Source organism: Asterias amurensis, chromosome 1, assembly GCF_032118995.1.
Source record: "Asterias amurensis chromosome 1, ASM3211899v1".
NCBI classification, from domain to species: domain Eukaryota; kingdom Metazoa; phylum Echinodermata; class Asteroidea; order Forcipulatida; family Asteriidae; genus Asterias; species Asterias amurensis.
Window position 1 is genome coordinate 37614330 of NC_092648.1, and position 22531 is coordinate 37636860.

Sequence of the window (22531 nt, forward strand, 5' to 3'; positions counted from 1 at the left end):
GGAACCAAAAAGTCCAATCCGTTTTTTTTAAATAACTATTTCCACAGCCCAATTAGTTTAATTGTCACCCTGAGCATTTTCCTTGGGATCAGGGTAATTTTCTTTAAAGGAATACTATTGCTGATTTGCTCAAGCAATACTCAAAATCCCTTACAAACATGCTGCATATATTTTTAGATGGCATGAAATTATACCAAAATTTGGTTATTTTTTTCCGTAATGGCAGTTGCAGAGACATGTATATTGATGTTTGCGCTTGAAACTAATTGGTATACCGTGGCAATTTGATGTAAATAGATTACCTTTATTATGATGATATAACAAGCAGTTTACAACTGTAGCAATTAACACCTTAGTGGTAGGTTCAGGGGTTTCCCCTACATAGACTTGTATCAGTCCTTTGATATGGAATTATTATGTGTCTTTGATAATTTAGATTTTGTTCAGGCTAAATAAAAGCATACAAATTAAGCAAAACAATAAGCTGCAACTAAATTAGGTCCACACATTCTCTATTCATAACAATAAGCTGCAACTAAATTAGGTCCACACATTCTCTATTCAAAACAATAAGCTGCAACTAAATTAGGTCCACACACTCTATATTCAAAACAATAAGCTGCAACTAAATTAGGTCCACACATTCTCTATTCATAACAATAAGCTGCAACTAAATTAGGTCCACACAATCTCTATTCAAAACAATAAGCTGCAACTAAATTAGGTCCACACATTCTCTATTCATAACAATAAGCTGCAACTATATTAGGTCCACACATTCTCTATTCATAACAATAAGCTGCAACTAAATTAGGTCCACACATTCTCTATTCAAAACAATACGCTGCAACTAAATTAGGTCCACACATTCTCTATTCAAAACAATAAGCTGCAACTAAATTAGGTCCACACATTCTCTATTGAAAACAATAAGCTGCAACTAAATTAGGTCCACACATTCTCTATTGAAAACAATAAGCTGCAACTAAATTAGGTCCACACATTCTCTATTCATAACAATAAGCTGCAACTATATTAGGTCCACACATTCTCTATTCATAACAATAAGCTGCAACTAAATTAGGTCCACACATTCTCTATTCAAAACAATACGCTGCAACTAAATTAGGTCCACACATTCTCTATTCAAAACAATAAGCTGCAACTAAATTAGGTCCACACATTCTCTATTCAAAACAATAAGCTGCAACTAAATTAGGTCCACACATTCTCTATTCGTTCAAAGATCATTCAAACTTAATACTGTAAAACTGAATCCTGTGCTTTGAACCTTAAATTTCAGCCATGGATGTGAGCAAGATTAACGTGCTGAACACGCTCATGGGAGTTGAATTAAGCATCCCCTGTCACACCTCATACTATCAGTACAACATTGTGAATGAAGCTATTTACACTTAGCACATTAATGGTTAATCCTTTAAGCATTAAGTCTTATTTAGGAGCACTAATCCAACAAGAAACAACACTAAGCAGAGAATATTAGAATAGACCTGGATGTTAGGGCTGAGTCAAACCTAATTCCATTTTAAGTTTCTTCCTTCACTGTCCCTTAGTTTGTCCCTGTCCATGTGTTAAATGCTTATTGAAAGAAAGAGGGAGAGGCAATTTTGTTATGGCCGACAAGATCAAAGAACTCCTCAGGAAACATAATTAATCAAACAGTATTTTGTATTTGTTTTCAAAGTATGTTTGAAAACAATACTCAACTTTAACTGTTTGTAATAGGATTTATCTTGGCAAATGTTGATCTTTAAACATACATCAAGCAACAGCCAGTGATCACCATAACCAACTTTTTACTAGAAACTGAAAAAGGAAAAACAAACTAAAGATTGACAATAAAATGTCATTATAATAAGGTCATTTGTTTTAACAATTATACCTCAAATATTAATATTCAAAATCTAAAATATAAACAAACAAAGATGTACTTAGTCAGTGATTACCAGAGGCCAACGTACAATAGTGTTTACTTTGTGGACAGAGACAGACTGGTGAATTTACCATAGTTTGTAAATATTGAAGAGAGCTTTGAGAAATGAAATTCCTATTTCAACATTTGGAAATAGACAAGTCAAATTTGGTATAAATATTACCTAGCTCTTCCTAAATTCAACCACCTGAGTTTTAGGAAAGCCGAGTTTACAATCATCCTCCGCTGAGGGTCATCTAACTCTGATGATATTTATACAACGCACCGTGATGTTTTTCCTGTGCCCTACCTTTAATAAACATGAGAGAATAAGAAGCTATGATTGATAGGTGATCAATAGATAGCCTTAAGATCAGCTCATTATTACAAAAATCCTGTCTCTTTTTCTCCCTGAGCTGTCTGATCAGCCAGAAACCTTGCCAAATTTTGCATTGTAATCGTAAGGACGTCTAATATGTTGGGGATGAACAATTGCTTATTCTGAAATATGAAATAAACCTTGCCAAAGTCTGCATTGTAATGCCTGGAACATGATTAATTTATTATACTTTTCTATGGATATAAACAGTTCATTATTCAGAAAAATTGAATAAACCTTGCTGAGATTTGTCATTGTATTTGTCAACAGATTTAATTCCATTTTTTGTTTTGGTACTGTTATCAAAAATCACTGAGTGAACGTTAATCAAGTCTAATTGAAATTGCTATGACAAGATTTGTTTCCTTTTTGCACCTTAATATTATACAAGAAACCTAGCCCTCTGAGTTCTTTGTCTAGAATATGGAATATCAGACTCACTCTGATACTCTGCTGAGATAACTGTCAAAGCTGTCTTAGGAAGACATAGTCTTGGGAAGATATCAAGACATCTTGTAAAACTATATGCATTGCAAAGTTATGAAAGTGGAAGCTTATTAGTCGACAGGCACATAGAACAAAATGACAGCTGTATTGTAATTGTTCTCTGGTCTTCACCTAAAGCTATGATGCATTTTTTAAGAAGTGAAATCTATCACAATCCTTCAATAGTACACAATACCAAACTAGGTGATCACATTTTGAAGGTTTATTATGTTTTAATGGAATTGTTTGCACACTCATACACAGGCATTTAAACCCTCAGGAAACATGATTTCGGAAACATTTACTCACATAATTATATCCCAGGACATTTTGGTACTAGTTTCAATTTAACAGCAAATTCAGTTGAACAAATGTAAAATGTATTTTACGGATTTAAAATAGAAGATTCGCCATGAAGAATTGAAAGAAAAAATACAGCATCTGACTTTGACTATTTGGTCCAAGTCTGAAAAACAAAACCTCTCAAAATAAACCATCAAAAGTGAAAACATTTGAATAGTTTGTACATAAGGAATTCCCACAGATCTTATCTGGAGTATTGACAGCATGATATATTGGCCCAACTTTACCTCTAAATAGGCCATGCATAGCTTTTGCCATGTCCCTCATTACTTCATGCTTAAATTATTCACTTGCTTGATGGAATCAATCCCTGCTGTACATTAAAGTGCCATATTAGGAGCACTTCTTATTTCCAGTTGTGGATGTTGATGTCCTCATGATGTTTAGATCCTTAGGTCTCTTAGCTTGCAGACTTAACATGAGGAATTAAACAATTGAAAAGCACCAACAAAGGACTTGTTTTCCTCTGTTATTTTGGTTGTACGCATTCATATAGAAAATAAAGCAAAACAGCTGGCCATTGATTATCATCTTTAACCTGATATTTAAGATAACAAGACGAAAAATACCCGCAAATATCCAGAAATCTTGATTTATGTTCAGTTTGAAGAAGCTAAAAGTAGTATTGTATTATATCCACCCCTTACCAATACATTATTCACAACAATATATTCTTATGATTTTATCTTTTCAAAATAACCTCTTTTGAACAAGATGTAAAAGCTGCAATTATTATTTTTTGTTTTTTAAATGTACATCTTATGTTTACTTTATGTAAAATAAGAAATGACATAATGATTATAAAGAGAACATTTCAAGTGCAAAACATTGTGTAGGGCTCATTATGTTATTATCCATTTATTTTGATCTGGCTGGATTTCAAATTTCAAAAGGAAATAAATGATTTGGCCATTTGTTCCTGACATTGCCAAGACAGTAAGATGACTTTAAGATCCCAACACAGCCTCTTATCAATCAAGTAGAGGATGATCACAAACTCTGAGATGTATTCTAGCTAGCGTGTAATTAATTTAGCATCTTACAGTCAGTATCAAATCACACAAACCAAAGAGAATCCTTCACACACTCAAAATGTCAAAGTAAAATTCAGTCTTGGAAACGTAGATCCGAGAAATTCTCAAATCCAGCGGGAAATTTGTCCTGTCAAGTCTGGAGGATTTCTTGATGCCAACAATAAAACGGGGGATTTAAATTTGTTGCTTTTTACAAGGAGCTTTATTTCAGTGAGCCCTCAGTCCTGTGGCTTTTCATTAATAATTAAAGGCACTATCTTATTCAATTTCAAATTCAATTTCTGTCCGAATCACTACAGGCTTTCTGCACTAATATCTCAATCCCAGTTGTGGCATGTTACTAGTTACTTTAACGGAGCTTGTAGTTGTGCTGTACTGGATCGGCAATAAACATGTGCCTCCCATTTATTTAGGGTCCAGTTTATAATCTGAAGAAAATTACAACAAAATTGTTTCACTAATTAAACAGGCTTTGAAGGATTTAGAGTTTAAGCTTAGAATATTTCCATAAATATTTTGTTTTTAAGCAGTGTAGCTATCAAAAAATTTGTACATGAAATAGCAGTTTAATACACCAAATAGCAGTTTAGTGATGTAGTATCTCCTAAGCGCATGGTTTGTTTGGAATGCTCTGTACGGGATAATTGCACAAAGAAAGAAAGACGCTGTTGGGATTAAAAACAAATAATGCCAATGCCATTTTCCCCATTTATATTTTGAATGGTAAACAGTTTGTAACTGCAAGTTCTTTTCCTCACAAAACATTGTTTGACACATCTAAAAGCATTGCAAACTGTGTGACTGTTACAGCATAGAGTGAGGTAACAGGAACCAGTTAAATGTATATATAATAAGCAAGATTTTGTTATAAACACTTAGCAAACTGTTTTACTTAGCAGCATGATGAAACATGTCTTAGTAATTCAAAAATAGAAGTGATTTCAGGCGTTCCTTTCAGAGAGACTATTTGATCACAATCATATCCTTTACCCTGAAGCCTGACTGAAACAATTAAAAAGATCTGGTGAAGAGAAAATAGGAATGGTGATGACTGGAAGAAGGGAAAGACGATGTTATGCAGACTCATTGTAACTAGTCATGTTAGCCCTATGGCAATAAGGAACCAGGAACTAGTAATTGTCATTTCAAGCTTGTAGTAAGGCGGCAAATTCAGTATGTTAAAGGGATGTTCCAAAAACCCAATTGTTTATTCTTTGTCCACATCGTCAGTGATGATAGTTCAAATCCCTGGAGTAGCATGGAATATAATGTTTGGTCTAGTTCAAGATTATATACTGTTGAGTCTTTTCCAGCTCCCAACCATCAATAAAAAAATCATTCTAAATCAAATATTCTTGGACCTGAAAAATCTCTCACAATCAATCGATTGAACAACAAAAGTGTGTTTTACTTCCATTCAAATCAGAGACAAAATTATATATATTTTGTTCATGTATCAGGGTTTTGATTTTTGAAGTTGAATGTAGAAACAGGGTAGTAGTTTGGTCCCGGATTGTTGAGCTTGCTGTTAAACTAGGTCATAAACATTCAAAGTTGATTGTCCTACCTACAAGAGATAATGATCAAGTATTGAACCCAAGTTGAATCTTTGTACGTGGTTCTTGGCTGGATCTGGATCCGAGTCTTCTTCTCTCTTAGTTGGTCATCAGTAATCATCAGTCAGACTCTGAGAGAGAGAGGGGAGCTTCTTACTAACCATGTCCAGCTCCGACTGGCTGACTCACTCAATGATAGTGAGGAAATTTACCTCCATCAGTAACAGCTGTGTTTAACCAGCTCCAATTGAGAACAATTCTCCCCTTGCTGGGAACTGAACTCCTATTTACATTACAATAGCATGAACCCCGAGTTGACCTGGACATTCAGTCAGGACTGCCCAGTAGCATGTGGGACCAATCACTGTCAGACAATCAAATACAAATGCACAAATTAACATAGAATGACATGCATGAATTGAATTAATCACTCAGATTTGGCTCTCTTTCCTTTAGAATGGAGTTTATCTCTGATTATTCAAGTATGGGAATTGTTAATTTGACTTATGTTGTGCTGTTTGGGTGCGGTTTTATCAGGGTCAGATTTGTGAGATTTATTTCTATTGTTTCCATTGTTACAAATTATTCTCTTTTTGAAGTACATGTAGGATGATTTCTGATTGATATTATTGAAATAATAAGTTGTTAACTTGACATTTTTTTCCCAACGTATTCTGCCCTTGAAATATTTATCTGGACATGCTAAACCAAGTTAGCATAATAATAAATACAAGCATGTACCAAATGCCAAGTGGGAATTATTTCTTTCCATGCACACGTAGACATTTGTTTCTACAGAATGTACTGAAGCATCTGTAACCAGACTATCTTTCTTATAATGTTGTCAACTCTTAAACGATACAGGAACTAGATCATCCTGTTTCTGTCCCTATACTAGAATCTAATGAAGATTGGCAGTGTAATATATTGGAAATTCTAAGTACACCGTTAAGCAGTGTGTCATTTTTTCCCGGGGTAATTGCACCATGAAGAAGAAGAAGAGATAAAAGCAATCCAGGTTCGATCCGTCTTTTGGTTTTGCTTTGATTAAATTATGACATCAAAGTCAATCCAGCTAGAAAAATATCTGCATTGAGATGAAACACAATGTCAAAACACTGACATGGAAGTGTGCCGATATATATTAAAAGTAAACAGACTTGTTTAGGTTTAATGAAAGTTAGGACGTCATTGCTGTCAGATGAAGTCTTGTCAGGTAGGCAAAGGCCACATGGATTAGGCGTTATGATAAAGGATGTCAAGATGAAACTATGTCATAATGGTTAGTCTGGATTCTAGACATCACTTCATCACTACTAAGAAAGAAAACAAGAATTATATGTGATATCAACAGTTGAATGAAAGATGCAGTGTGTGTTAGGCTGTCACTATGAGCATTATAGACTGTTTGACTACAGTGAGTAGCATTGAGTGTCTCAGTTAAATGAACGATGCAGTGTGTGTTAGGCTGTCACTATGAGCATTATAGAGTGGTTGACTACAGTGAGTAGCATTGAGTGTCTCAGTTAAATGAACGATGCAGTGTGTGTTAGGCTGTCACTATGAGCATTATAGAGTGGTTGACTACAGTGAGTAGCATTGAGTGTCTCAGTTAAATGAACGATGCAGTGTGTGTTAGGCTGTCACTGAGCATTATAGACTGGTTGACTACAGTGGGTAGCATTGAGTGTCTCAGTTAAATGAACGATGCAGTGTGTGTAAGGCTGTCACTATGAGCATTATAGACTGGTTGACTACAGTGAGTAGCATTGAGTGTCTCAGTTAAATGAATGATGCAGTGTGTGTTAGGCTGTCACTATGCGCATTATAGACTGGTTGACTACAGTGAGTAGCATTGAGTGTCTCAGTTAAATGAATGATGCAGTGTGTGTTAGGCTGTCACTATGAGCATTATAGACTGGTTGACTACAGTGAGTAGCATTGAGTGTCTCAGTTAAATGAACGATGCAGTGTGTGTAAGGCTGTCACTATGAGCATTATAGACTGGTTGACTACAGTGAGTAGCATTGAGTGTCTCAGTTAAATGAACGATGCAGTGTGTGTTAGGCTGTCACTATGAGCATTATAGAGTGGTTGACTACGGTGAGTAGCATTGAGTGTCTCAGTTAAATGAATGATGCAGTGTGTGTTAGGCTGTCACTATGAGCATTATAGACTGGTTGACTACAGTGAGTAGCATTGAGTGTCTCAGTTAAATGAACGATGCAGTGTGTATTAGGCTGTCACTATGCGCATTATAGACTGGTTGACTACAGTGAGTAGCATTGAGTGTCTCAGTTAAATGAACGATGCAGTGTGTGTAAGGCTGTCACTATGAGCATTATAGACTGGTTGACTACAGTGAGTAGCATTGAGTGTCTCAGTTAAATGAACGATGCAGTGTGTGTTAGGCTGTCACTATGAGCATTATAGACTGGTTGACTACAGTGAGTAGCATTGAGTGTCTCAGTTAAATGAATGATGCAGTGTGTGTAAGGCTGTCACTATGCGCATTATAGACTGGTTGACTACAGTGAGTAGCATTGAGTGTCTCAGTTAAATGAACGATGCAGTGTGTGTAAGGCTGTCACTATGAGCATTATAGACTGGTTGACTACAGTGAGTAGCATTGAGTGTCTCAGTTAAATGAATGATGCAGTGTGTGTTAGGCTGTCACTATGAGCATTATAGACTGGTTGACTACAGTGAGTAGCATTGAGTGTCTCAGTTAAATGAACGATGCAGTGTGTGTAAGGCTGTCACTATGAGCATTATAGACTGTTGACTACAGTGAGTAGCATTGAGTGTCTCAGTTAAATGAATGATGCAGTGTGTGTAAGGCTGTCACTATGCGCATTATAGACTGGTTGACTACAGTGAGTAGCATTGAGTGTCTCAGTTAAATGAACGATGCAGTGTGTGTTAGGCTGTCACTATGAGCATTATAGAGTGGTTGACTACAGTGAGTAGCATTGAGTGTCTCAGTTAAATGAATGATGCAGTGTGTGTAAGGCTGTCACTATGAGCAGTATAGACTGGTTGACTACAGTGAGTAGCATTGAGTGTCTCAGTTTAATGAATGATGCAGTGTGTGTAAGGCTGTCACTATGAGCATTATAGACTGGTTGACTACAGTGAGTAGCATTGAGTGTCTCAGTTAAATGAACGATGCAGTGTGTGTAAGGCTGTCACTATGAGCATTATAGACTGGTTGACTACAGTGAGTAGCATTGAGTGTCTCAGTTAAATGAACGATGCAGTGTGTGTTAGGCTGTCACTATGAGCATTATAGAGTGGTTGACTACAGTGAGTAGCATTGAGTGTCTCAGTTAAATGAATGATGCAGTGTGTGTTAGGCTGTCACTATGAGCATTATAGACTGGTTGACTACAGTGAGTAGCATTGAGTGTCTCAGTTAAATGAATGATGCAGTGTGTGTTAGGCTGTCACTATGAGCATTATAGACTGGTTGACTACAGTGAGTATCATTGAGTGTCTCAGTTAAATGAATGATGCAGTGTGTGTTAGGCTGTCACTATGAGCATTATAGACTGGTTGACTACAGTGAGTATCATTGAGTGTCTCAGTTAAATGAATGATGCAGTGTGTGTTAGGCTGTCACTATGAGCATTATAGACTGGTTGACTACAGTGAGTATCATTGAGTGTCTCAGTTAAATGAACGATGCAGTGTGTATTAGGCTGTCACTATGCGCATTATAGACTGGTTGACTACAGTGAGTATCATTGAGTGTCTCAGTTAAATGTTTGATGTATGAGTGGTAGTAAAGCACCGAGTGTGCAGTAAATTGTGTGAGATTCAAATACTTTTGGACTTAGTCGGTTTTATGAGTGACGACTTATACCCAGCGAATATCTTCAATTTCACTAAGTGGTTGATTTCCTGAGAAGTATGGAAAACACAACATCACCTGAGTATGAGTAAAATGAGTGACTTGTTGGTTTTACTTGGTAGCAGTTGACACTTGGTAACTGCATTTTAGTGGAGTCTTTAGAGAAGCATTACATCCCCTTCATTATAGCTCTATGATTATAGTAATAGTCTAACAGAATATATCATCACTGATTAACTAGGATTGATATATCTGGATTATTCAGTACTATATTGATATCAAACTCTCACTTTAAAGACAATGGTAGAGGTTTGGTAATTATGACATATTCTCGTTCCAATATAAAATCTAACCGATTAGAAAGTTAATAATAGCAGCAGTCCTGTATTGAAATGGTTCCAACTGAAGTACTGTTAAAGTCTAGACATCTTTGCAGAAAGAAGTAAATCCATTTGACCAAGTTTCAGAGGAAAACCCTTAAAAAAGTCACCTGGAAGTGGTTTTTTCTCAAAATAAAGCTTTTGCCACTAATATATGTGTTTTGATGAGTGGAATGTGAATAAACAGTTAACTAAGGTTTTGAAAAATCAGTTCTTATGTTATTTACAAATTTAAGAGTAGACCCCGACTTGAGAGGGCGCTGTTCGTGACGTCAATCGAGGCAGACTTTGCCTGTAATGCGTAGAGTAAACACAATTGCAAAGTACATGTACGGACCAAGTCGTGAGTTTGTACATTTCAAAAAAAGATTGTTTTCTTTTCTTTTTTCGGCAATGCCGACCAGGTGTATTGCTGCTGAATGCAGAAAAACACTTTTTGAAACGTACCAACTCACGACTTGGACGTATATGTACTTTGCACATGTGTTTACTATTCGCATTGCAGGCAAAGTCTGCCTCGATTGACGTCACAAAAGGGGTAGGCGGAGTCAGCCCCCCAAACAACTTTATATATTTTTTAAACATATAAATCGTGACAAACAATTACTAAATAAATTGTTTTATTGTTCGTAATCATATACTCTTATGTTTGAAAGAAAACAAATTCTATTTCCAGGTGACTTTAAGCATTAATGCACCGTATATTTACACAATTTTGTGACCTTTCCTTAAAATAAAATCTTAAATTGAAAGACATATCTTCATTTGTAGTCTTTGACAATACAAAAAGAAGTTGATTATATGATGCTTTGCCACACACACGCATTGTCAATTAGAAAACATCCGATTAAAAAGAAATAGATATTTATTGCGTGTTTACTTTAGATTGAAGTGACTCTGATGAAATCCCATAACATGATCTAGTCATCTTCCTGTCAGTTACCTCCAACATTAAACTCAGGACACAAATACTTAGCCACCCCCCTCCCCCCATGAAGTTGTGTAGCCATACCATGAGGGTAGGCTACAATCTAGTACAGGTGAACTTCTTGTATCCCGCTCACGTAAAGCCAAGCAGGTTGATAATCCCTGGGATTACCGTTACCTATTAACAGACCCCCTTTACCCAAACCCAAAAGGGAAATGACCTAATCAATTTGTTGTGTGCTTCTCTGGACTAGCGCCACGTTAGCGGTGAGGAACACATTTACAAATAGCTGCAATTATGTGGCCTGTTTAAGTAGCCCTTCTCAATGGCCTTTTGGAATGGGGGGGAGGGGGATCTCTGTCTGTGTTTGAGATCAGTGACAGGCAAATGTTTCCCATTAAAAACGAAAATTTGATTTCCAATCGCAAAAGTTAGTGAAGAGTTACAGTTAAAGTTTAAGGTGGAATTTTTGATAAGTTTGGATCTTTCTACCTCGATACTTTTGGTCATTATGATTGTAGATCTCATTATCTTCGGAAAGGTTTCTAATGTGATTAATGTTTACAAATAAAATTGTTCAATGTATCAAAGTAACTGTTTAAATTTAAGATGGAACTTGGACATGAAGTTTGAGATGTTAAGGTTTTCTGATGAAAGTAGAATGCTTGGGTAAGAAGTTTTGATTGTTGATGTTTTCTGATGAAAGTAGAATACTTGTTGATGATTGATAGCATTGGAGGTATTTAAAGACATGTTCTGGAAAAAGGAACCACTAAAAGTCAACCAGGCGGTGATGGTCGTTGAGATTGGGGGGGGGGGGGGGGCGACCCAATGCTGTATAAAAGCTGCACTGTCAGCACTTGATAGAGTTCTCTTTCCATTACCCCCGGCATTCTGTAATGAAGCCCAAGTCCATATCCGGGCTTAATCATCCTTTAATGTAGTCAAGTCCCATATCAAAACCCATCTCTTTTTCTTCTGCTCTCTTTGATTCTTGGCTTATCTGTCAGTGACTGTAGGACAGGTTGGTAAAAAGGGGGGAGGGGAGGGTACGGAAGGAAGATAATAGGGGTGCATCGTAAGAAGGGGGAGGGAAGGATAATAGGGGTGTGTGGTCTAGGCTGGATGGGTTGGTAAGAAGGGAAAAGGAAGGTAGGTAGGGAAGGCTGATAGGGGTGCATCGTAAGAAGGGGATGGGGGGGGGGTAGGGTATGTGGTTAAGGCTGGATGGGGTACTGTTTTCAAGTAACTCTCCTTCAGTTTTTAAGTAGTGGGCAATGGCTTTGATGGTAATATAAAAGTGTTCAGTCAATGGCTATTGCTATTGTTGAAGTTAAGGCTGATTTTTTTAAGATAATGGCCTAGATTTTTTATATAAGTCTAGTTTTGTCAATGGTTTATGGTGTGACCAGAGGATGCTCACACCTGGTTAATGAACTAACACAAACCATTCAAATAATCCTTTTTGTTTCTGTGATTAAATTAACCAATAGAAATCATTAAAATAATTCTTTTTCATTTATGTGGACAATGAACTAACATAAATCACTTCGCTAATTCCCTTTTACTTTTTTGGTTATATAACTAACAAATGATTCAGGTAGTTTTGTTTTCATTTCTGTGGTCATGAAAGATAAGTAGCCATGGAATCTACCACACCCAGTTTAGTATTTGAAGATTTGTGTGAGTTTTAGGTTTCCATATATTTACTGGTCATGATGCTCGCTAGCCATCCTCACTTCATGATCTCCCATCATGCATTAGGGCACATTGGTTCACATGATTGCAGGCTCGTCCAATCATCACATCCCAAACCACAATAACTAAACAGGACCAGACTCAATTTGTTTACAATGAATCACTTGGGAAATAGACAAACACGATGATGATATACTATTGCCTGAAACTAGCCATGATTGCACGAGTTGATGATATTAATGATTGTCACAATAACGACATCTAATCTTGTAGAAATAGGCTATGCTTGTTGCATGACAGTGAGTCTTACAAAAGTTGCTTACAAAAAGTTGTAATTTGATTGTGTTACTTGTAAATCTTGTTGATTTCATTGGAGCAACTTAACGTATACATAATTTTTAAAACCGGTAGCAGAAATATTTATGTGTCACTTATGTAAGGGTGTAAGCAAGGCATTATTTGCTTACAGAGCTTGCACAGACTATTGGTGCTAGCTCTTTAGAAGCAGAGAATGGTGAAGCCAAGTAAGCAGTTAATATCAGCTTGGTTACTTAGGCCTATAGTATATTTGTGGGGTTAGCAAGGGATGTCTGTGGACTCTAACTCTATAAGCAGAAAATGGTTAACTCGCAAAATGCTGCAGTAAAAAACATCCTTTAAACATCTTTTGCATGCAAAGATCCTCAACTCATTCATGCATTCTTTTCTTAAAGTCACCTGGAAGTGGTATTTTTTCAAAATAAAGCTTTTGTCACTAATATATGTGTTTTGATGAGTGGAATGTGAATAAACAGTTAACTAAGGTTTTAAAAAATCAGTTCTTATGTTATTTACAAGTTTAAGAGTAGACCCGACCCGAGAGGGCGCTGTTTGTGCTGTTAAACGAGGCAGACTTTGCCTGTAATGCGTAGTTTAAACACAATTGCAAAGTACATGTACGGACCAAGTCGTGAAATTTGTACGTTTAAAAAAAACAAAAACGACTTGGACGTACGTGTACTTTGCACGTGTGTTTATGATACGCATTGCAGGCAAAGTCTGCCTCGATTGACGTCACAAAAGGGGTAGGCGGAGTCAGCCCCCAAAACAACTTTATATATTTTTTAAACATATAAATCGTGACAAACAATTACTAAAAAAATTGTTTTATTGTTCGTAAGCATATACTCTTATGTTTGAAAGAAAAAAATTCTATTTCCAGGTGACTTTAATAGCATTTTCTTGCTCATTCTTAACAGTCTATATTACCGTGTGGACCTGATTGATTGTATTTATGTTTGTTTTGTAGGAGGTCAAGGCATGATGGGTAATGATATGATTGGCCAATCAGCAGCAGTCTCTGGTATGGGTATGCCTCCCGTATCGGGTGGCTCTTCTTATTCTCACTCCACCCAGCTCCACCCCTCAATGCACTCGCAAGCTATGATGCTGGCTGGTCACCCTCACTCTATGATGATGTCTCATCATGCATCAGGACATGTTGGATCACACAGTGGTGGGGTTGGCCAATCTTCACCTAGTCTTCTTAACCACAACGACTCGGTCACAGCATAAACAACAACAACAAAAATAACAAGAGAAACCTAGAAGGTTAATCTATAATGTTGAACTGTCGGTGATATGGCTATTGCAGATGAGAGACGCCATTAATATCATTTGTAAATATCTGTCTGACATCTACTTGTATTGAACTTAACTTGTGATATATTATGGTACTTGCTCTAGCACTTTTTGCAACATGGAAGTTCTGTTGGTAAGTAACTGCACCATAACCAATGCCCACTGAATACATACTTGCTGAAATGGTTTTAGAACGGCTATAGGAAATACATTGGGCTAGTTGCTCTTGTATGCTGGAATTCTGGCCTATTCATGTTTTGCAAACACTCAAGAACTTATAGAATATTTCAACTTTTGTCCTAACTAGGCTGTTTGTCCATGGGTCAGTTTTTATTATTATTTTTTAAAGTATGTCCTTTGCATTCAGTGTTCCTTGCAAGATGTAAACTGATTTCAAAGAAGAACGATAAAGTTCATTTTTATGTTTGAGCCTCTCCTTGTGGCTGTTTAAGTTTGAGTCTTGTGGCCATTTAAGATTCAAGGCGTTCTGTTTTAAGAAAAGATCTCTTTCTGGGTTTTTTCAGGATTTGTAATTTTTGGAAATCATGAGCCTGCATAATGAAAAAAAATGGAACAGATGTTGTCAAGTTTGGAGCCAGAAATACCTCAATACTGAGAGTGGGACTATTGTATGTGATTGCCTTACTTACCAACAGGATCGAGTTTGGATAAAACCTACCATTATTCCCAAATCATAGCTCTCATAACTTCTACTACACTCTCCCTGATTTTGTATAATAATGGACCTGAGGGAATGCCACACGCTTAATGCCAAAATAGGTTTTGTTGTTTTAATAAATTTGTTTTTTTACTCTGTTGGGAAAATGAATATGCACAAGGGACTAATATTCTTGCCAAACAACATTCAAAATGTTGCCAAAAGAAACATCATTTTCAAAATGTTGTTTCATTGTGTAAACCATACATAAAATGTTGTTTCATTGTGTAAACCATACGCATCATACTTTTTTAACAACAAATATTAACAAGATTACAGGAATCATGTATTTGAAGCAAAAATCCCTTTTTTGCTTTGTTTATTCAGGAATCAGTTATCATACAAAGCTGTTAAAAACAAAAAGAAAAGAATAATAATAATTAAGAGTACCAAAACATTGCTGTGGAGAAGAAATTGTTTCAAAGCAGTATGTCAACAATTATAAAGCACCTAGAAACTAAATTCAAGTAGTGTAGCCTTGGCAGGGTCATTGAGCCACCAGTTTCTAATTGAACGGGATTGTGAACATTTCATATGATTGACACCGAAACCTTTGATGCCAATGAAGAACAGTGTCTCCTCTTACAAACTCTTGGTGGCACAATTCTTTGTGACTGGCTTCAAAATCATTGTTGGGTATTAATCTGTAAAAATCACCATCTGTAATGTACAGACACATGCGTAACTTATATCATTACTTGTTATTTAGTTAAAATTCAGAATTCAAGCACAACTTTGTAATCTACGCACATTTCTTGACATTTGGAAATTATCAATGAGAGTTGAGGTTTTATTAGTTCTAGGAATTCTGGAGTGGATATTTTGTGAAGAATAAAAAAATAAGTTTGGTTATTCATGTGGTGTGAACCATTAATGCAAATCACACTATTGGTGTAGAGATCTATTTAGGTGTTGAACCTTTTGTGGAGTATTCCTGAATACTCTAAACATCAGGTATCAAATCCTAACCACATACTTCCCTTTCATTTGGTTTGCCCTTTCATTTTTTCCCTGAACATTTTTCTCATTTCTTGTAGAGCAAAAAATAAAATAAGATGTTTGTGCCAACTACAAATGTGCCAAGAGAATCTCTGGTTTTTACATTCTGAACTCACATAATTGGTGCCAACATACAAATTAAAAGTCTTTCGCAGTCAGTTGATAATTAACAATGCCCTAAATCAATATTTTTCCCCCGATTCCATGGGGTAACTCTTAAAGCCTTACATTGATTCTAGAGATGTTTTTGTCATCAAAAAGCGCTTGTTTTGAATTTGACACTTACCTGGGGGAAGTTTAATAATATGCTAATTTTCTTAACATTTCTGGGTGTGAATCGATTATTAAACTAAAATCCTTGTAAATAAATAGTTGTTGTTTTTTACTCTTAGTCAACCTGGATTGATCGCTAGGTTGAATCAAATCAACGATTCTGTGTGTCCACTCAAAGTGGTTTATTGGTGCAGACTCTTTTAATGGAGATCCTTGTATTCGTTTCTCAGTTCCCTCAAAATATGGACAAAGTAGCAAACTCTTTGAATTGTTGATTTTTTTTAGAACTTTTCTGATTGTTAAGTGAATGTGATTCAAATACTCTTATTGTCTTGAGTTACAGGAAATCTTACGGAATGTACTCTGACAGGCTTATAAACAGAAACTCATCAGGTTTCTTTTCTGTATTTTGATGGAACAAGTTAAAAGAAATGGGAAGTCTAAAGTGTAGAGTTTAAAGTGGATATTTCTCAGTTAAGTACATTTTCATTACCAGTTTTGATGGTATGATTATTTGCTTGTTTGTAATGTTTAAAGAATATTGCCCACCTATGTATAGCTTTTTTGTATGATTTGTGATTTTTGTTTTTTTCAAAATGTGTTTCTCAGAATTAAATCTTTGAAATGCGGAGCTCAATTCCCGTCTGTGTCTGATGTGGACATAGATTAGCAATACCATGTGACATGCCTATATTGAAAAATTTGTAATAAAATTAGAGCATGCATGAATTGCTTTAAAGCAGATCTTCACTGATGACTGCACATAGCATTCTCAATGTTCTGTAAGTCCCTCAAACTTTGAAAGAAAAACAAAAAGGTATGGTCTTTTAAACATCAACTTGACATTGAAAGTTTTCTGCATTCAAGAGTTCATTTTCCGTAAGGCAGAATTTGACCAATTTCAACATAGCATAACAAAGTATTGCCCTAAATTATTCTTGTCTTATTTTTAACATTGTACTTGAAGTATTGGTGCTTGTAAAACTAAATTGGTTAATGCGAGTCCATATCAATGATACATTCTTTGATGAGTGTTGGACTGTGGGGAAATAAATGAAAGATTTCATTTTATTCATTGCGTGGATAGAGATACAGCATTTTTGAGTTTCAAGATAATAGTAATATAAATCTATTTCAGATTTGTTATCTATTTTTCCCATTCATTTTAAATGAAGAAGTGTGAAATAGAGATTTGTTCTTGCCAATCTGTTGGTGATGTAAACCCACCCATTTATTCTTCTGCCTTTGTTTGACATTAGACACTCGACAGCATTATTGGTTTTCTTGAAATAGAATGGAAACACTCTTCAAGGAGTGAAGTTGGTTTATCTTTGATATATTTATTCATACAGCACAGTTACCAGGGATTTAACAAGAAATGTACATGACAATTTGACAATATTGCTGAATGCGCCGTAGCACCTTGTGAACCCTTATAAGGTGCTACATAATTGGGTCTTAGAATTCATCACTGCAATGACCTATCTTTCTGAAAGTGTGTGTATACTCAGCGCCTTGAGTACCTTGTTTGGTAGATACGTGCGCTATATAAGACTTCAAAATTATTACTTTTTTTTTGCAACTCCTAAAAGTTGGACATAAATTTTTCTCTGTCAGTTATAGCATAAAAACTTTGGCCCTATTTATTGAGCTGTTTAATCAGAAATCTGCTAGGTGTATAGGCCTACTAATGTGGTTTGCAAAGTGATGGGTTTAAGCATCCAAAAGGAGATGGAAGACTTAAGATCACTAGGTGGAAGCAGACTTTCTAAGTAGGTTTTCATTTTTTTGCATTTCCAAGAACAATACCTTGTAAGTCTGCTGCCATCTAGTGGCCAAGAAGTCTTCCTTCTGCATGTTATGATACTTGTAATTGAAGTCTAGTTTGGGTACTATTCGTACTTGGGTACAATGGATGTCTATACTTTACAGTGTAATATTACAGAGAGTGGTATTGATTGTTATTATTATTTTTTCCTTTTTTGCTTTCCCACCTGTGTTCATACAAAAAGTGTATTTAAAAAAGAATCTTGGTCACAACGTATTATTGTGTTTTTTAATACTCAATTTAAAAATATTTTGGATTGTCAGATATTTGAGTAGTTTGTATTTATAGTTTCAAACTCAAAGAGTGAGAGAAGGGGGTTTGGGGTAGCCTACAGGAGGTCATTTAACAAAGGTTGATCTTACTTGAAGACATTGTGTTGATTCAAATAGGTCAGATAAAGATTTAAAAAACGTGCATAATTTGGATTTGCCAGATGTGTGTGGTTTGTATTCATTGTGTATTACATTGATTGATTATGCTACCTCTATTACTTGTATGTATCCAGAAATGATGGGTTTATTTGTGAGAAAGCTTTTAAGTCACTAGGAACAACAACAGTCAAACAAAGTTATGTCGTTGGAAACCAAATACAGATACACAAATGTGAAACATTTGGCTTTTATGACATTTCATAAATGCAACTGCTTACACATTTGGTAAAATGAGGAAGACATAATAAATACTTCACAAGAATTGTGACAAGCGATAACAAACAAACACTGTCATGTTGACTTTGTTCATGATATCTCATTAAGGAAAAAAACTGAATTGAAATTTATCTGTTTCACTCTAGTCATTAAACAACAGATTATTGAGTAGCATATAACTCCACTTAATGTAAACAAAATCCAGCATAATAAATATGGGCTTTTATCCAATTCAATTGGAAACTAGAGATATGATTTGGGTAATTTATTACAGGTATACACACCGTTTGAAGCATTTGCTGAATTCTAGCACAATCCTCTTTTTTTGACAAACACTTTGTGTATAACTTACATTTCCTCTATGGGCAGAGTGTTTTTTGTTTTTCTTACAAATATTGATTAAATATAAATTACTTCAAGTATTTCTTGAGGCCAATGCCTGGTCTTACAGGCAGTATTCAAAGCCTTTCAAAATGGTTGCTGCCAGTATTTTATCGTATGTAGATTCTTTCTAATTGTTTAGTATGTGTAAACACAGATTCTTAATTTAAAGACTATTTGTGAATGTTTTTTCTTATTATTTAAACAAAAATCTAACCTCCAGTTTTGTTGAACTGAAGAAGAGTCTTTTAACAACGTTGTTTGAGTAGGATTGCTTCAAGCTAAATGGTGTTTCTTCTGTGTTGTTTGTAGATTAATGTACATTGTTAGTTGGTTCTAATGTAACATTTATATGCCACTGTTGGGTTTTTTCTTTGTCGGCCCTGCTGTATCTGTTTGTTATTGTCTTTAAGAGCTAGCATGTATAACTAGGCCTTTATTTCTTTTATTTGTTTTTCTCCATGCTACTTTTTTCCCTTGTTTTTGTCATGTTATAGCTTTGGACGCTAGTATATAGAAGCACACAAGCTGTAACTATCAGTGATATATAATAAACTGTTGTTATTTAACAGACATATTTACGTGTGTTTATTTGTATTCATGTACACATTGTTCAAAAGCTGAGCACATTCTTGAAAATGATGACTCAACTCTAGTTCCTCTTAGAACCAACACTTCTTCCAAGAACACATGGGTTAAGCCCAATTAATAATTGAATTCAAATGCATTTTGAATTTTGATCGTCACAAATAAGTTGACTTTTTTTTAGTTGATGTACATTTTCTATTTTTCCTGAACATACTCACAGATTGTGTCATTATTCACACCGATATAAAAAACCTCCCAAACTGTAATACATGTTATCCTTGTACAATTGTACGTTTTATTTACAAATCCTGATGGTGAACAATTGTTGCATTTACATGATGATACAAAAGAGTCTTCCAAAAAGGACTCATCTGTCCTGTCCAAAATATTGATTCATAAAAAGAAACTGCTTTGGATCTGGATTGTTAATTTAGAAACAATGATCGTTTTTGTAACTTGTGGTCAGAAACTTTGCAGAGAACCATCTATGACCATTTGCCTGGTAACCCACATCAGCTAAAACAAGATGTTTGTGTGATTTGGAAATGTTTGTGTTTTAACAGTCTTACAAAAACTGGCCCAGTTTAGTTTTCAAACAGTGCCTTGTAGAATTTCTAATAGAAAAGTTCATGATAAGTATAAGATAGAGCATCTTCGATGATGACTTGACAATTGGATTAAGCAGCAATGGCAATAGCTACAATCAAAGTAGTTGTCAACCTTGGAAAATTCTACAACAATTGAATGGGGCACCAAATGCAACAATCTAAACTTCTTTGAATTTTGACTGGTACCCTTGTTTTTTGCCAAGCAATGTTTTTCTGCTGAGCACATTTTTGTGGTTACATGCTTTATGAAATTGAGCTCAGTTGGTAGACAGGTACCTTTTCAGATTCTATGAGTTATGGTAATGAAGGATAGGAGGGTAGGGATACAAGACAAAGTATACTTTGTTTCCTTTTGGGTGAGTATTAGGACTTGATTCAAGGAGTGGTTGGCCTAAATAACTGCATTGGATCTGCTCTATGGAGTCCCACCAAGAACCAGGTGAGTGCAAATGCAGAACACCCTCCTTTTTAATGTTAATGGGATAAACTAATTTATTGTATAGCAAGTTAAGGTTATATATAAAAATGCTTAGTGACTATAAAAGAGCACTGCATATGTGGCACTTTCCAAGTCCAGTTGAAAATCATCCACAGACTATAAAAGTTTGGTGTGCATGTATAACCTCATTGGTATAGGGTTTAAAACGTCTATCTGCTCTCAGTAGAGCATGGATGGTTGTTGATTCAAGTTCCACACAAGGTATTACACATGAGTCGGGGGGGAAAATCTTGAAGTTTGCACTACCTTTAAGTTTACACCCATCTGTGTAGGGCAGAAACTAACAACAAGGTATTTTACTCCTATATCCTTAATACTGTATACATTTCAATTAATTTTCCGAGGTTAAACGTGATAATGTAGATTAAGGTTGCCCCATTACATTGATTCATGTTGCCGTGTTATAATTACAATTTATAAAAAACCCATGACCAAACCATTTTGGCTTCTTAACGTAGATGCTTTAAGATTGGCAGAAAACCACCATATAAAGCCATCACTACAAGGTCCCCTGCCTGCGTAGATGGCATTAGTCATCAAAGTATAAACGAGACACAACTTCAAATTTATGGTCTGAAATTTGATACATGATGCAGTTTCAAATCGAAAATAATACAACTACTGTAATAAACAATGTGCTGTGTTGTTGCTGAGTGGTCAAGCGCACTGGACTTAAACTCTGGTGTTTATGGGCAGCAGAGTGTGGGTTCGAGTCCTGGTCTTGTCATTGTGTGTTGTTGCTGAGCGGTCAAGCGCACTGGACTTAAACTCTGGTGTTTATGAGCAGCAGAGTGTGGGTTCAAGTCCCGGTCTTGTCATTGTGTGTTGTGGTTGAGTGGTCAAGCGCACTGGACTTAAACTCTGGTGTTTATGAGCAGCAGAGTGTGGGTTCCAGTCCCGGTCTTGTCATTGTGTGTTGTGGTTGAGTGGTCAAGCGCACTGGACTTAAACTCTGGTGTTTATGAGCAGCAGAGTGTGGGTTCCAGTCCCGGTCTTGTCATTGTGTGTTGTGGTTGAGTGGTTTAGCACACTGGACTTAAACTCTGGTGTTTATGAGCAGCAGAGTGTGGGTTCGAGTCCCGGTCTTGTCATTGTGTGTTGTGGTTGAGTGGTCAAGCGCACTGGACTTAAACTCTGGTGTTTATGAGCAGCAGAGTGTGGGTTCCAGTCCCGGTCTTGACACTTCCTTGAGCAAGGGCCCATTACTGCAGCCTCCTTTGGATTGGATGTAAAGCCATACTTAGATCCTGTGTTGTGTAATTATAATTATGAATGAACCCAGTTCACTTATCATGAAGTAAAAAGGTTCACCCCGGTGTTTCCAGTATAATTGGCTTCATTGTGTCAAAGCACCTTACTAACTATTCCATTTTAAAGTTTAATTCTAATTTTGGATATTAAATCAGCCACAAGTTTGACCTATATGTATAGTGTTAATGGTCAAATTTTCGACGAGTGTCTCACAAGTAAAGTAACTACCGGATGGACAATAAAAATAAATCAATAATTTAAACATCATTTCAATACTTAAATATGTAAAACATATTTCCAACCCTTTGTAAAATTAATTCACATATAAATTCCTGAAATACAGAGTGTAAACTTCTGTAAAAAAATGTATCCCACAAAAAATGAGTAATTATAAATGATGCGTGTCTCTCATTTTTGAGGCACACACTTTCAGGGACTTGACCGTTCTGTGGTTATCAATTGCAGGAGCTTGTCCTGGGCCCAGTTTTATGGCTCTGCTCACCGCCAAA

The 22531-nt window shown here is 35.9% G+C and overlaps 1 protein-coding gene across 2 annotated transcripts in view; it reads left to right on the forward strand.

The window, feature by feature from the left end:
* LOC139939084 (homeobox protein Meis1-like) overlaps positions 1 to 19668 on the forward strand; it is a 65590-nt gene extending 45922 nt beyond the window's left edge. Inside the window, exon 11 of one of the 2 annotated variants that reach the window (XM_071934822.1) lies at positions 13899 to 19668. In XM_071934822.1, the coding sequence (XP_071790923.1) occupies positions 13899 to 14164 (266 nt within the window). In that variant the 3' untranslated portion in view covers positions 14165 to 19668. The remainder of the gene's footprint in view (positions 1 to 13898) is intronic. The other variant, XM_071934830.1, reaches the window with a different exon arrangement.
* The last annotated feature ends 2863 nt before the right edge of the window (positions 19669 to 22531 follow it).